Source organism: Haliaeetus albicilla, chromosome 9 (assembly GCF_947461875.1).
Source record: "Haliaeetus albicilla chromosome 9, bHalAlb1.1, whole genome shotgun sequence".
NCBI lineage: Eukaryota > Metazoa > Chordata > Aves > Accipitriformes > Accipitridae > Haliaeetus > Haliaeetus albicilla.
Genome location: NC_091491.1, coordinates 9150423 through 9167351, shown reverse-complemented (window position 1 = coordinate 9167351; position 16929 = coordinate 9150423). Strand labels below are relative to the sequence as shown.

At 38.2% G+C, this 16929-nt stretch overlaps 1 protein-coding gene across 2 annotated transcripts in view; it reads left to right on the top strand.

Annotated features, from left to right (window-relative positions):
- Window positions 1–15369, top strand: part of ZZEF1 (zinc finger ZZ-type and EF-hand domain containing 1) — a 60403-nt gene extending 45034 nt beyond the window's left edge. For both annotated transcript variants that reach the window (XM_069791457.1, XM_069791459.1), the window contains exons 45-55: window positions 732–920; window positions 1281–1381; window positions 1916–2051; window positions 3115–3474; window positions 5347–5490; window positions 6387–6555; window positions 8420–8518; window positions 9286–9451; window positions 11000–11150; window positions 11697–11768; window positions 12265–15369. In XM_069791457.1, the coding sequence (XP_069647558.1) occupies window positions 732–920; window positions 1281–1381; window positions 1916–2051; window positions 3115–3474; window positions 5347–5490; window positions 6387–6555; window positions 8420–8518; window positions 9286–9451; window positions 11000–11150; window positions 11697–11768; window positions 12265–12339 (1662 nt within the window). In that variant the 3' untranslated portion in view covers window positions 12340–15369. The remainder of the gene's footprint in view (window positions 1–731; window positions 921–1280; window positions 1382–1915; window positions 2052–3114; window positions 3475–5346; window positions 5491–6386; window positions 6556–8419; window positions 8519–9285; window positions 9452–10999; window positions 11151–11696; window positions 11769–12264) is intronic.
- Window positions 15370–16929: the final 1560 nt, after the last annotated feature.

The following is a 16929-nucleotide window of genomic DNA, read 5'->3' as shown; positions in this document are numbered from 1 at the left end:
AGTTGCCCCAAGTGTTTGGTTAGAAATACTGCAGAATCAGATCTGGACCATGGGATCTTCCTGCCTCCTGACCTAGAGCCAGAGAACCAGCCCTGACCAGAGAGGTGTCCCATCTTCCTCCCCTTTGGGCAGCATCGTACCAAATAAGTGTTCTTCCCTGAGCACTAAAATGTCTTGCCATAGCTCTGCCCACATTACTCCTCAGAACTGAGGATACACACTTCCTTGGTCCTCCAACTTGCGTCAATGTTATTTTCTTCCTGTAATGGGTACTAATGTTGTTGGCTGTGGTGAAGCCAAAGGTATGTTTTGAAAGGAGAAGAGTGTGTAGGGGCATCGCTGGCTTTTTGGTGATAGTCACCTCTGCTCTGCTCTTATCTAAGAATCCCCAAACCTTGATGTACTGAAATGGTTAAATAATTATTTTCTCGATTTTTTTTTTTTTTTTTTTTTTTTTTTACACTTTTGGCTAATTACTTAAGTTGTCTTTGTAGCAGCCTGGAAGGTGTAACTTATTTGTGAAGTGGTTTGGTTTTGTGTGTTGGGGTTTTGTTTTGGGTTTTTGTTGTTTGGGTGGTGTTTTTTTTTCTTTTTTTAGGTGCTGCTTCTTTTTAGAATAGCATGTGTTAAGCACTGTCCAAGTCATTATAATGTTCTTATAAAATGCTCTTTGCAGATACGCTAATAATATCTACAGCTGTCACACCATATGCTACCTTTTTTCTGTGTAGATTTTGTCAATAATGCTATATTCCTCAAAGAAAGAGATCAGTTCCTTGGCTGAGCGTGAGGATACTGAACTGGAAGAAAGGGAACAAGATCAAGATGTGGAGCAGCCCATTGTTGGCCCTGTTGATGTAGAGCAGAACAAACTTGATCCCTTGGAGGGTTTGGATGAAGCCACCAAAATATGCTTCTTGGTACTTAAACTTAATTTTACTTCCTTTGAAGTTACTGTGAATTTGCTAGTTGCATAAAATACTGGGTAGTTTATATGGCTGGTTTTCTTCTAAATTTACAGAATATGGGTCTATGATTTTGATGTATTATTATCTAAAGGAAATAAACTAGAACTACAGTAATGAACACTACAAAATCATTATAAAGCTTTTTGCTAAATTACTTTTAATTTTTATTAATCCAGACATTAAGTTCATGCTCTACCGATGTAATAAGTGGGAAAATAATACCTAGGTCATCCTTAAAGAAACTCGTCTTTCTTTTTCCCTTGTAATGTCATCTTTTCTTTTCTTTTTTTTTTTTTTTGTCTCCTTGCTCAGATGACACATGATGCACTTAATGCACCTCTCCATATCCTTCGAGCCATGTATGAGTTGCAAATGAAAAGAACAGATTCTTTTTTTCTGGAAGTTCAAAAGAGGTATGTGAAAGGCTGGGTCCAGCATAAAAACAGTTACTAGATGTGGGTGGTAACCTAAAATCTAATAGGTGCTGAATAGAAATTGTTCCAAGGATATGATTTGGTTTTCATGTGTGAAAAAGTAAGGAAATAAACTCCTACTAAGTTGTACTTATGGAAACAAGTCACCATCTTCTGAAATATGGTGCATGTTCTTTTCAATATGATAACTCACATATGAAGTTCTACTATGTCTCTAAATTACCCTAACTGAGGACAAATGGAGAGCTTACATGTAGCTTCTAGTAATCAAAGCATGTTGTGGAGCAACTATGTTATCACACTGATGAGCAGTTTTATAACATTTAAAACCTTTGACTTGTTAGAATAGGGAAGCTAGTTAACACCATCTAATAAAAATAGGTAGAGTTTAATGAATCTTTCGAAAACAGAAGGTGGGAATATTTAATTTGCATTTAATTGCTCTAGTTTAGTTTGCATTACTTTCAAAACACATTTGTGTGTTTTATTTTTTTTTCTTTTGCCACTTTTAAGGTTTGATGGAGATGTAATTACAACGGATGAGAGGATCCGAACACTGGCTCAGAAATGGCAACCCAGTAAGCGTTTGAAGTTGGAGGAGCAGAGTTCAAAAGCAGTAGATACAGATATGATCATCTTACCATGTTTGGTACGTGCATATTTCTCCACAAAAAGGAGCAGTTGTGAAATAATTAATTTAGGCATTGAGTAACTTCAGTTTTGTTTAGTAATGTCAAACTGGAGATTTTAACATCTGAAATAATCTGTTGTTAATGTTTTATGTCAAAATTAATGAGCAGGTACAACAAGAAGCAAGTACTTCTTCCTTGTAATTTCTTCCTTAAGGAAGTAAGACAACTTGATTCTCCGGTCAGGAGAACAGATTGTGATTGCACACTGTAATTTCCTCTCCTCATACAAGAGAGATCTAATTACTGTAAGCTTATGCCCTAAGTGTTAACTGTTTTAGCATATTATTGTTATCTTACAGTAATTTCAGCAGAACAAGGAAGCAATGAATTTGGCTTGTAAAGTAGACACTACACTTGCAAGCTTTAGGTTTTGCATTCGATAGCATGGTCCCACAGCTCTTTGCTTTATTTTGGGTGCTGATTCCTGGCCATGTGGTATCACCAGCTCAGTTGTCTATCAGTTGCCTAGCAAAGTGGATCAAGGGCTTTGTGAAGTGGTTTACAACAGCTTATATAGAGGCTGTGAAATATCCACCCCTCGAAATTCTCCAAACTTAACTGGACAAAGCTTTGATTTTGAAGTTGGCTCAGCTTTAAGTTGGATTTGGACCAAATGATCTCCAAAAGTCCCTCCCAATTTGCCTCATTCTGTGTCACAAATAGCATCGCACTTTGTTGCTTTACCTCTCTAGTCAGCTTGAATTAATGCTCTTGGTTAGAATTCTAACTGCTGTTTCCACTCGTGCGTACAGTCATGAATACATCAGCATATAGTGAAGTCTGTTGACATAAACAGTCTTTTTGAGGAATTCTGTCCCTGTAGGTGTGTGAGAAATCACACTTTTGTGTTCTTTGATGCATCTGATTTTCAGTCTGTAAACAGCAAATTCATTTGTAAATTCAGCTTGCAGTCTGATGGACTGGTCAGATATCTAAACATAAGGAAGTAAATTGTTGAGAGCCTATTTTCAAACTTGCCCCCTTTTTTTTTTTTTTTTTTTTTTTTTTTTTTTTTTCCAGTCAAAGCCTGTGCTCTGTGATAAAGCAACAGAAGAAACCAATCCGGTCGCCCAGAAACTGATAACCAACACAGAGAGTGATCTACAGCTTAGTTATGCCAAGCAACGTCGCACTAAGAGTTCAATACTCCTGCACAAGGAGCTGGACTCTAGAAGTAAAAAGGCCGTGAGGGACTACCTGTATCGTGTAAATGAGGCAACTGCTGTTCTTTATGCGAGGCATGTGCTGGCATCATTGTTAGCTGAGTGGCCAGATGAAGTGGCAATAAATGAGGAAATCCTAGATCTTAGTGGACCAGCCCATATGACATACATACTGGACATGCTTATGCAGCTAGAGGAAAAGCAGTTGTGGGAAAAAGTAAGTGGATTTGACTTATGCATGTGAACAAGCCCTGTGCCTGCATGCCACAAGACTCTAACAAAAATACTTGTAGTTCCTTTTTTAAACTAAATTGAAACTCCAAAATTTAAATTAGTTCTGAAAAAGCAGTTGGAATCTGTCAGTGTCTTAATGTACTGATTTTGTTAACAGAAACTGGAAAAACTAGCTCCGTGGAGACAACTCTTTCAGTTATGAGAGCGCTATATGGGAAAATAAATCTTATAGGGAAATTGGTAAAATAGGCAGTCTGTTTTGAAAGCTGCTTTTTGTTAGATCTCAATGTGTATATTGTAATACCTGCTACTCCACTGATGAGCTGACTGTTACCATGGTGGAAGCGATCTTGGAATTATAACAGAATGTTGTAATGAAAATGTCAGCTCAATGCTTCACAGCAGTTGAAGCAAATCAAGTGCTGGGAGTCTTCAAAGGAGGAATTAAAAATTAAGCAGAAGGCATTGGTATACCACTGTATCAATAGTATGCTGTCATCTGGACTATGGCATGTGACCTGACTCCCTCATCTCATTTAAAAAAAAAAAAATAATAAAAAGAAGGTTCAGTACAACTGGAAGAGGTCTGGAGAATAGTGGCGGAGATTATTATAGCCATGGAATATCTTCAGTATCAGGAACCAACTAGTTTTCTTCATCCTGGATCTTTGCCCTGTGGGGACATTGAGGGAGGAGGAGTAATGAAAAAGTCTGTTCCTCTTTCTCTGTAGTTTTAAAACAGTAAGCAGCATACAAAAGTTAACAGCAAGTATTATTCACTGGCCCTCCCAGTAAGAAAACAAAGGAGTGTCAGATTAAGGTAATAAGTGTCAGGTCCAAAACAAACCGAAAGAACTGGTTCTTGACACAGTATGTCATTGAAATTGTTGCCACAGGGTGTTTATAGAGGTTCAGAAAATGATGGGATGAATTGATAGAATAAAGATCTGTTAAGGCATATTAAATACAAAAATGTAGCCTTTGTCTTGGGCTATTCTGCAAGTGTGTGGAGGCAAAGAACGCATTCAGGGAACGATGCTACATATTGCCTTTGTTTTTTAAACTCCTTTTCCCCAATAAATCAATTTTTGGCTGATTTGGAGATAAACCTTTTGGTCTGAGCTAGTATTATGTTTTATAGGGGGAGTTAGAAAATTGCAGGTGAAGAGATGTAATAGATTGCTATAATGACTTGGAAAGGGCCTTGAGTAGCAAGATTCTTGATTCAGAGCTTTTGTGCACTTTTGAAAAATAAGAAAAAGTGGAGACTCGGGTTGTCTGAATTCTCATTTAGTGTGTTCTGATAGACTAAATGGTATTTATTTGTATTTTTAAAGACAAAGCTCTTGCATCTCGTGCTTTCAAACACTGCAGTCACTCAACTGATACATAATCATTCCTTCTTACGCATGCAGTTGTACATTTTGAAGGCAAAACCGTATGATATATTCTACTCGAATCAGAACCTGTAGGTATAGAAGGTAAAGGTGTCTGTTTAGTATGTTAACAAAGTTGTTTATCTTCCTTGTTTACAGCTTTAGTTTACTGTTAATTACTTTATGGATTAGCCTTGATTCTAGCATTTGTGGAAAGAGATGTAGCTAATAGCTCTCATGTTTTTATCAGATAAAGACTGAAAGATCTGGAACAGAGGTAGAGTAAAATCTTTTGCAGTTATGGAGATGACGCTTGTAGACATGATTTGTGAATTTGTCTTTTTTCTTGCTAGTAGCTCGATTCTCTCTTCCAAAATGTTGTGTGGCTAGAAATTACTCATGTCAGTTACCAGCATGTATGTTTGTAAATGTTGTTTTGATAGCAAATTGTATTTACATGACGTGTTGCTTCTCCCCAGATTCTACAGAAAGTACTGCATGGGTGCAGTGAGAGCATGCTAGGAACGATGGCATTGACAGCTTGCCAGTTCATGGAGGAACCTGGGATGGCGGTCCAGATGCGTGAATCTAAACATCCTTATAACAACAATACTAATTTTGAGGTAAGTTATACATGCATTACAGTGCAGTGGATTTGCATGACTTGACGACTAGTTGAAAAACATCAAGGTGGTTGGAGCAGAAGTCTCACAATGTTCCATGTGTGTACCCCTGGGACTTCTGTGCTTGAAGCACCTGTGGAATATCTGTTCAGTCTTGCTTTTGAAAAAGCTGATGCCAGATGACTGAGGCCTTGCCCTGTGAAGAAATGTGTTCAGTAAGGCACTTTAATGTAGTCCTAATTCAATCATGTGAAAAGTGCATAACTTAAATGGTTTTACTATGCATGTGTTTGAAGAAGATCATATTCTTAAATGGTTTCAGGGCCTTAATGAGCAAATATTTCTACCCTTTCATCCAAAGGTCTGTTTCAGTTGGCCTGTTACTCCCTTGTGCTGTTAGACAAAAGCTAGGAGTGGAGTCTTTTGTTTTTTCTTGTATTTCTCATTTTAGACTATCTTCTCCTGACACAAGCAGTTTCTGATTTTCTTTTCTTGATACTGTTTGAAAGCATTTTTCTAATACGGTTTGGTAAGTCTCTCTCTGGGCAGTCTTGGGATTTTTAATTTCCCTGCAGCTCTGACTCTTCTGATTTTTATTTTTAAAATGCATACAAACCTTTAGGTTCTGGCAATGAGATCAGTATCAGCAACAATTATTGCTTTTAGAAAACAAAAACATGGCTAGCAATTAATTTGACATGCTTAACAGCTAATGCAAACAATAGGCCACGCTTTACCTTTGTTAAATTAGCTCCAGATAAAAATATCAAAGAGGTTTTTTTCCCATGGAGACGCTGTAATATTTGTTATATCTCCCTTGTTTATACAGTGAAAGTTAAGTAGCTTCTTGGTAATGTAGCATTACTGTATGCAAAGTTCATGTGTTTATTTCTTAGGATAAAGTTCACATTCCCGGTGCTATCTACCTCTCAATCAAATTTGACTCTCAGTGTAATACAGAAGAAGGCTGTGATGAGTTGCTCATGTCCAGCAGCAGTGATTTCCAGCAGGACCGGCACAGCTTCAGTGGGTCTCCGCAGAAATGGAATGATTTTGAGCTTCCAGGTGAATATGCAGTATTTCAAAGTGCAAATGTATAGGATATTGCTGGTATCCAGGACTCTTGAGAGAAACTACTGAAAGATGACAGTTAAATATGGATGTTCCTGAGAAGTGTGGGAAAAGAAAATCCTTTTCTTGTCCCAATCTGTTTGCTCTGACGTGCTGCTCTTGTATTTGTTTCTTAAAAGTAGGCTTATCTGTTGTTCTGCTACTTGACCTTTTTTTTCCATGCCTCAGTCAAAGCATGCACTTAAGTGCTGGAAACAAATTTTGATCTTGATTCTGTTCTAACACAGTCCTTGTTCTGCATGATATTCACTTACATTGTTTCTGCCTTGTCTTACTTTCCACAGGAAGCACACTTTAAAAAAAAAGATAGGCTTATCTCTTGTCTCTGTGCTATACTAGTGCTCAGAGCAAATAAGGATGTGTGCCAATGCCTTGTCTCCAGTTGTTGCCACATAGCATAGCTGAAAAAAAAAAAAATCACTCTGAGCTTCAGTCAGTATTCTCTAAGTGTGGTTTTGATAACACAGTAGCAAATGCCAGTGAGCTGAAGGACTGCATGGTCCCATGCCTCTTACGTTGTTTTAACCCACTGAGCGCTGTGGCATTGCAGGAAGCTTTTGACTTCAAGTACTGTCAGTAGCTGTAAATAGATTTAGGAACTTTCTTAGCAAAGCGGTTTGGGTTACAAGATGCTAGTTAGAAGCAAATGTGTGCTCTGTAGAAATACTTTGGATTTTTATGACATTCTTTCTGTCCTCTTCCTCCCAAACAGTTGCAGAGATTTGCCAAGAAACTGAACTTTGAGGCCCATTGTTTTGGAGCAGCCTTGGCCATGAAACTTGAGTTTCACCTTTTGAAACTTCATTTCCACCCAAGGCTGTCTGGATTAAAGCTCTTGATTTCACTCAGCAGGTTTTAGCTCAAACCAGGCATTTGAAGGCTTCTGGGCTTTTAATTTTGATGGCAGGGCTTTCTCAAGACCCCTAGGAGTAGGAGAGAGCAATGGCTCCATTTCACGATGAAAAGGGGAACAGGTTTTTAGATATTTAATTTTTTTTTTAAATCCTAAAAAATGTTTTCAAAACTCTTCTTCTTCGTGAAACTTTGAAAATTCTGCTGCCCGATGAGAACTAGCATGCTTGTCCCAGGGTGATAAGATTTTTCATGGAACAGAAGGAAATTCTAAGTTTTAACCAGATCTAATATTAGAGAGCAAAATAGGTAAGCGTATGTTTTGTTTAGCATTACAGCTAGCTACCAGTGTTGATCTCTGTGAAGCTGTAGATGCTACAATGACAAGAACTTCTTCAATGTTTCACTGCCTGATTGTAAAATGGTCAAACATTTTGACAGTTCTTCCACTTTTAAGTGGTTATGTTTAACAGTTTTGTTCCCTAGAGTAAAAGAGTGCAATTTAATTTTCTGACATGTAAAAGCAGTACAACTTGACTTTCATATTTTTTTAACCTTTTGTTTAATGGACTGTGAACTTGTCTGCCTGTAACGGTTCTTTTTTTATAAGTCATAACTGATCCATAACACAATTGGAAAAGAGAAGTTTAACTGTGTAATGGTATATAGTTTCTTTAACTCCCTCTTTTTCTGTGTAGTTGACAAAAATATAAGAGACGTTATCCTTGTAAGTGTCTTTATACAGTGGAAACCCTTCTGTGTTTTGTTTCAGCCTCCTGTTTATCATACTGTTCTGTGATTTCATAATTACCAAAAAGATCACCTCTCTTGAATGACAATATCTAGGATTAATTTATGACAGACTTGTCATTTGAATTGTATTTGTGATAGCAAAACTAACTCAGGAGGTAGTAATGTGGATTTTTCTTCCTTTCCTTGTACGCAGGAGACACACTCTATTACCGATTTACTTCTGACATGAGTAACACTGAGTGGGGTTATAAGTTTACAGTGACAGCAGGTCATCTTGGAAGGTTTCAGACAGGTAAGCACTGCTCAGAAGGTATTGGAAAGGACTTTTTGAAGTTATTTTGCTGAGCTTTGACAGACTTGTGATTATCCCTTTTTTTGACTTAGAATTTGCTTTCTCCAATGTTTTGGAAATAACGTGATTAGTTTTGTTCAAGTGGAAACTTGACTAACATCTCTTACTTGCTGTGACTCTTATGCTAGGAATACCAAATCTTCACAGAGACTTGGAGATAACAATTGTAGTCATGATATTTGCATTCAAAGTCTCATTATATGACAGTAATTACACACAGGGTGTGGTAAACAGTTCAGGGTGCTGTAATTGGAAACAGAAATAATTGTAATTGTGTTTTTAAAAAGTAGTTATCCAGTAAAATAGGCTGGTTCTGCATCTAATTTCTAGATATAGCATGAAAGGTTTTGTTAGTTTATTTTAGAGTTTATTTTTAATGAAGCTGAGGCTGGTGGATGAGTTGCAATCAGCAAAGCTCTACTGCATATCACATAATAGTGAAGACCTGTGTTTTGTTTGCCTTATTTGAGGAAAATTTTAATTTCAGGTAGGATTCTTCCTAATTTTTATCTAAGTTTTGCCCCAGAAAAGACTTGCATTATCAGGATGTAATCTAGAATTATCTCAGATTTTTGTTTGGTATTTTTCTTTGATATTTCTTGCTTGCCAGAGCAATACTTAGTATATGGAGAAGAGAAAACTGAATGTATGAACAGAATGGTTCCCTACAAAAGCAACAGCTGTTTGAATTTTTTTTTTTTTTCCAGGGTTTGAAATTCTAAAGCAGATGCTCTCTGAGGAAAGGGTAGTTCCTCACCTCCCACTGGCCAAAATCTGGGAATGGCAGGTCGGCGTAGCATGCCGTCAGACTGGTCACCAGCGTCTGAAGGCTATCCACTTGCTCTTGAAGATAGTGCAGTGCAGTGCCCAGAGGTAAGTGCACTGTTCTACATTGTACACTAAAAGGCAAAGGGCAGGAGAAGAAAAAGCAATTAAGCTGATAGTATTTTGAAGCCAGAAAACCATGATTTGAAGTAGGTATTCTTAATTTGCCTTTTGGATACAGTTCACAGGGCCTTGATAGCAGAAACTTACTCTAAGGGATTTTTTGAAAACATTTTCTCTTCTTTCTTGGCTTTTAAAAAAGGTCCAGTGAATTCAAATGTGGTTGTAAAGAAAAACATCACCGTGAAACAGGACAAAACACAGATTTCCATTTTCTAGAAACTTATTTTCTTTGTATTAGTTATACTTCAGAATTAGGGTGAGGATGGAATAATAAACTGGTGAAATGATGATCTAATTCTCTATAAAGTAAATAACTTTGAAATTATTATTTTTAGTTGTACTGCTAAGCCTGTAATTAGTTTTAGAAAGGATAGGTGTGCTAATGCTTAAGTGTGTTTGGCATGGGTATTTCTTAGGAAAATACACATTCAAAAAAATGTTGAGCTTTTATAGTGTTTTGCGAATGTGTATAGTCACATTAACTCAATGGAAATGCTGGAAACAGACAACAATGCTGGAAAGCTGACATTTATCTCGGTTATGTCCTTTCAGTTCAGAACAAGCAAAATCATGAAAATAACAGCATCCTACTAGCTTACTTTGATAAAGAGAAGTCAAAAAGTATATTCACATATAGTGATAAAAATGGACAATTGCATAAAACCATTGCTTGACTCTGTAAATTTTAGGTACACCAATCTGCATCCAAGTCTGAAAAACTGATTTTGGTATTACTTGTAATCATGGATTTATTATTTTTTCAAGTTCCTGTAGTTTTTTTTTCATCAGAAAATGTCTGCTTTCTTGTGTGGACAACAAATTTAATTGCTAAACGATCAAGTCTCCATTGTGCTTATAATATTTAATATTTTTCGTGTGTTAATCTGATGGTAGATTCTGAAATTGAATTTCCCTCCTTTCCCCCTACTCCTTTCCCCCCTACTTTCCCTCCTTTCCCCCCTGATACGTATCATCCTATCTGTATAATAAGTGACATTTGGGTTAGCTAGCTTTAACTCAGGAGTAGGAAGGAGGCAGGGCTGGAATTGTTTGTAAAGCTTTTGTCAATTTTTGTCTGTCTGCCCTATACGAGGGCATCACCGGTATTGTATAATTTCAAGCAGTGGAGCTAGAGCATTTAGCAAAGTGATGTATATAGTTATTTTAAAGTCCTTATTTCAAGAGGCCACGCAGTTTTAGAAAAGTCATTTTGGCATATTCATGGATATAAGGTTTTCTCCACTTCACTGATTCAGAATGAAATTAATTGTGCTGAAACACCTGACAGAATTGAGATTTTTAAAATACTTCTTCTGTTTCTTCCTTTATTTATACATGTAACTGTCAAAACTGTATGGTTTTGTTCTCTTAAATTTGTTTGGTTTTTGTCATTCCCCCCTGCCCCTGAAACAGGCATAAGATCATGGTTACTCACTATTTCATCACTGTTTCATTTGAATTACTTTTTTTCAGGGACTGTGACCTCACCTTGTTGAAGCCACTTTGGCAGCTTTTCACCCATATGGAAAACAACTTGTGTCATGACGTGGCCAAGCCTGGTATTCTCCTTCCTCTTCATCGTGCACTTGCAGAACTCTTCTTTGTTACAGAAAACAGAGTTACTGTAAGCAGTTCCTATATTTGTATCCCTCCTCTCCCCAGTGCTGGGAATGATATGTAGTTCAGTGTTAAACTAAATGCAGTTTTCCTTTATCATGGCAAAGTTTGTCAGAGCTTTAGAAACGTTAAATGCTTCAGAAACATTAACAACTTTCTCTTGTGGAATCTGGTAGCAAATTTTAGTAGAGGAGCATACAGTTGCCTTATCCATCGTGGGACCTTAAGTAATAGTCATGACTCTTCCTTGTGCAATTAAGGCAGCAGGCCCTAAAACCGCTCTTTATTCTGAGAGGAGTGCTGATTTAATAATTAATTTAAAGGTATCTGAATGTGGTTTTCCTTGAGCTGATTTTGAACATCACATATGAATGGTCTGTAATGACCCGATTTCTGTGGTCACAAATTGTGTTCTAGTCCAGGAGAGTCTTGTGTGTAGTTCTGATACCTTTGGTTCTTGGCCCTGCTATAACAATCAGCATTTTAATGTTAAATAGTAGGATGATATCTTTGGTAGAAACATTGGTGTTCATTGAATGCTTTCTGGCTGCAGGAGCTTGGATCTCTACAGGAGTATTTGCTTGCCTTAAATACTGAAGATCATCTTCATCGCTGCACAGCACAGGTAATAAGATTGCACAACCCCGGAGATGTGTGGTTTTGTGATATTTTTTTCTGGCAGACAGAGATAATGAATGATTTCTGACGGCCCAGTGGAGTTTTATAAAATAGCCATGAATGTACTTGGGCTTCACAATACCATCAGGCCTCCTGAAATTCATGAATGAACTACGCACAAATGCTATTCTCCTTTAATAGTCAGGTGGTGTGCCACAAACTGGCTGTTGGGTGTAATCAGGTATATCTGTTTTACCAAACTGACCTCTCAATTGCCAAAACATGGAAATGGGGAAGGGGGCTGGTCTTTCAGCAACTGGAAATGCAGTTGCCTTGCTGAAACTACCTGGATGCGTGACAATTACTGCAATCCTAGGAGATGACCAGGTAGAAACGGGATGGTTATTTATCTATTTCTGTTTAATTTCATACAACATTTCTTAACAGGTTTGGATTGGGGAGAGAATCTTTGATGTGACTTTGTTTCTCCTTCTCTCTTCTAGGCCCTGAAAAACATTGCTGCTATCAGCCTTGCCATTAACTATCCAAACAAATCAACAAGTTTCTGGAATGTTTAATACTGGCTCAGGCCGGAGTGCATGGGATAGAGTAGTTTGTCCATAGGAACCTTGGAACAAACATCTTAACTCAGTTCAGGAAAAGTTCCTTCAGCTTCAGTGTATGAGCACTCTGCAGCCTTCCTTCCTTCCACCTTGATGTAGAATTTGTAAAAGTAAAAGCGCACTTCAATGAAAAAGCACATCTTGAAGTAACTCACGTGTCGCCTACAGTTATGTATGCACATATTGTAGCATGTTAGAGTAAACAGAACAATATTTTTTTTATTCAGAGGAAGTAAATGAAAGAAGGTAGCTGAAGTATGAGAATGGAAGGCCCCCGCATTGGTATCATCTGCTCCCAAGGAAACTTGATTGATGGAACGTGACAGCTTTGGAAATACTGCTGAACTCGGAGTGATGCCGTCAGCAGCGTCTATTATATATCACTGAAGTGAAATAGGCAAACGAGAATCTGGTGGGCAGATGCAGAAATGGTCCACACTTGAATCCTGTCATGTTTGCTTTTGCTTTGAAGGCTACTACCCAAGGAAAAGAATTCTTACTAAACTACAGGTTCTAAAACAATTCTGGGTGATTCACATAGCAGTTGAAGGATTCCAGTTTCAGAGCATCCTCGTGCAAGAGGTTAATGTTTCTCCTGTTCTTTGATTCGATCAGCTGGATCATCTATTCTTACCTTAATTTATCTTCAATGTGTTATTCTAAATAGTATATTATTCTAGTGCAGAGAGCAAAGGCTGGCCTCCATTCACAAAGCAGTGGTAATATGAAGAACTGAAGAACTTACATGTTTCTTGAAGATCACATCTTTACAAGAAATTATTCATGAGGCTTTTTTCTTTTAATTATTTCAATACTACTGGCTTAGGAGGTCCTTCTTGGCTATGTTGGGAACCTGGACTCCCAGCACTCAGGGTGGGGGTTAATGATCGATCCAGTCTTACCGTATAGAGCAATAACTGCATTACTCTTATTGACAATGGAATGAATTGCAGACCTTCTATGCTGAAATAAATTGGCTTTCTTCCTGCTCAACTACGCTGGTTATTCCCTTTCCAAAGAGTTAAAAAGAACATAGAAGGATTTGGGGGTGTCTTTTGTATCCTGTTATACAGTATGTAGAGCTGGTCTTGTCAGGTATGAATTTGGAGAACTTTTTATGCTAATTACTTTCTTCTTCCCTTCCTCACCTCAACCTTAGGGTGTGAAGAAAAGGCAACCAAAAGCTTCAGTAGTAACTGAATGCAAGTTGTGTAAAGGCAGTGGCTCTGTCAGAAGGGAATGTACTTACTGACCTTGCTTGTCCAAAAGGTGACTGGTGCCTAAATAGCAATGTGCACAGGAGCACCACTTTGGGGGATGACCTCTGAATCGATGGTCTTAGCAGCTGGGGCTGGAATTTTAAGGGAATCTCCCTCTGAGAGGGAAATGTGCAGTAATACACTCCCTGGTTTTTGGATGGCCTCTAGTGCTGTAGTTAAAGATGTTTTCACTTCTGTTCAGCCAGGTGAGTGCAAAGTGAATGCTGCTTCAGGGAATGAGGTCGAATCAGAATGTGATTATTCTGCCTGAAAGACTTAAAACTGGAGACCAAGGAGCACTATGCTGAAGCCATTGCCTTCAGGAGTGGAGTGGCCCTCTTAGCAAATGAGAATGCCAGAATTCAGGAAAAACGTACTATTTATCAAAGACTGAAAGGAGGTGGAGAGATACTGCTCTGAAACCTCTCCTCCTGTATACTGTAGTTGAAGGTTAAAGCCCGTCTTCCTTCCTGAATGAGATCACGATGGGAAGGGAATTGTCAAAGTTGTGGCATATCTTTAATGCATGGATCATTTTGTTCCCACATCCGAGTAACGTATTCGAGTTTGCAGTCTCACTGCAGGGGTGTCCAAGAGACCCCTGAGGAACCAACTGTTTCACACTATGTAATAGCGTGAACAGATTCTGGGAACGGGGAGCTGCTGCACCAAAATGAGACATTCTGAAGTCTACTTTAGGGATTCGTATCAATGGGACAGGTGAGCATTTTGAAATTGCTCTTCTTGAGCAGTAGGACTTTATATTCACTGCCTCAGTGTGAATCCATGGCTAAGCGGTCAAGGATATGCAATGGGCTGATTTGCTAAGGCATGTAGCATGCTGCTGAGATCTGCCTGTTTTAGTGAAAGAAGGCTTTTTTCTTTTTTCGCATCAGGGATGAAGACTGTAAATAAACCATTCATAGAACCTGTCATGGCTCTATCATATTCACATTTTTTTCCGTTGGACTGTCTTTTTGCTTTCTGTGTGAAGACATGAGGCTGCAAGGATGACACAGGAATGGCCAGTGTTCCTTACTAGGCGTACCACTTAACTTACTCTACCAGCAGTAACTGGCCTTGTGAGTCAGTCATCTTGCCCTGAAGGGACTGTCTAGGAACAGTGTCCACTAAATATAATTTCTACCCACTAGATGGAACTGAAGGACTGTGACCTGAGTTGACACTGAATCTGTTGCTGCCTTACAACTCAATCATTCATTACAGATTTTTTAAAAGACAAGAAACACTGATTTTTTTTTTTCTTCTGATAGTTTTAAAGAAAGAGGAAGAGAATACCAATAATGAATATTCATGATCAATCATATTTTGAAAATCCTGCAGCAGTTCCAAGTGGATGCAGATGATATTATTGAATAGTATAAAACTGTCTGGAAAACAGGTATGCTGAAAAAAATGTGCCTAATATAAAAAACAAAAAAAGTTGTCCTGCCTGAATCACCTATGATGTGTTTAAAACAGATCATATTGTTCCTAATAATACATTTGACTTGCTTTCATTAAACACTTAAAAAAGAGAGTTTTATAATTTCTTTTCTTACGGGTTTACTACTTTGCAATTTTTATCAGTTGTTTAAAATATATCAGACCGTTAGATTTATTCCAGTTCAGTTCAACATGTAAAAAGAAAGCTACAGATGTGGGTAAAATATGCAAATGAAGAGAAATATATTGTAAAAATTCTATAAAAACAAAGTACAACACACTGTCTGGTTTTTTGTTTGCTTTTTTCTGCTCCTCACTGAATGTTAAATGTTTGAATTTGCAGTGAGATCCAGGGGTTTTCTTATGAATCTTCATTTTCAGTGCCTGTAAGCGAACCCACTTTTCCTCATGTGGTTAGTATATATCTGATATTGTATTGAACTATGCAGGATACATACTTCTGGAGTCACCTCTTAAATTCCAGCCCTGCTGTTTACATTCCAGTGGCCTTATCCTAAAAATGAAGTTTTCCTGTGGATATCCATTGGTTTCAGTGCCTGTGTTTGTTTACTTTCAGACCTGAAACACGCATCCGGAGCCCCAGATGTGTCATGTTAAGCTGAGATTTGTCTTAGTATCTCTTGACTCTAATTAGTGGTGTTTAGCAGCAAAGGTGCTTGTACCTACCTAGTCCAATGGCCTTAGTTCAAAAGCTTATTTACCTTGGGTTTGGCTCAAGGAAGGAGTTGTTCAGGGAAGTCTAAGTGAGGAAGTCGACATCTTTCTGTATCTACCTAAAGCTCTAAGTTGTTTCCACTGGTTCCATGTGCTCAGAGAATGGTCTTATTAGGTAATTGTGTTAAATGCAAGTAAATAGTATGATTGTGAAGTTGTGGGAGAGTGGAGACCATTCCCTGTGACAACCACGTTTGAGGTTTCAGCTGGTGTAAGCAAGGTGATAAATCCCACAAACTCCGTTTAATCTGCTATTAAATCTAGTGTGGTCCCAGTCGTTGAAATGTAACAGAGGTCACAACCATAACGTGCGGGAACTACTGTTCTTCAGATCAAGTCAATTAAGACTGCTCTTTCTTCCAAGAGGTCAAAATTAGGCTGCCAGCTAACTTATAAGTGAGTGACATTTTTTAACCTACTTTTAGGAGAGCGCTACACTGTTCAAAACAGAACTGGCCCAAATGTATTGAGTTTTCACAGCCTAGCTCAGATGTGAGGTTTCCAGTGGGTCTTGTATCTTTGCAAACATTAGGGCAAGACCTGCCCTTTTATACCCTTTTAAATCTGGAGTGACCGTCCACATATCCATGAAGGTACCCTGCTATAAAATCTGGGCACATTGGAGCAAAGCAAGGCCCAATAATCTGCTTCAGTACTTTCCTTTCCCTTTCTAACGATCAATGTGTTTTCTTGTAACCAGAAGTGAGTGGTGTTAGGTATCTGCTGGGGAACCCACCAGCACAAGCATCGTACCTTGTTTTCAGGGGACAAACAACATCCGCAACCATTGGAGCCTATAAAAAGCATGACCTGGTCTTTAGGTAAAGCTACTAGAATGTTAGAAAACAGATTAATATATGTAAAGAGGATGCTTTTCAACATTCAGCCAGTTAGTCTGTAGGAGGTCAGGCTGGATAATAACTGGAACAAAGAACGTGCATTAGTAAAATGGCCTGGAAAAACAGGAACTGTGCTGGGCTTTGTAGGGGGAAAGAAATCTGGCCCACCTTTGAATTTAAAGCAAAGAAGTCAATTCCGATTCAAGTGAATAAGAGAGAAATCCACTGTGAATAGGGAAGGAATTAAGTAAGAGGTGAAGGAAGTA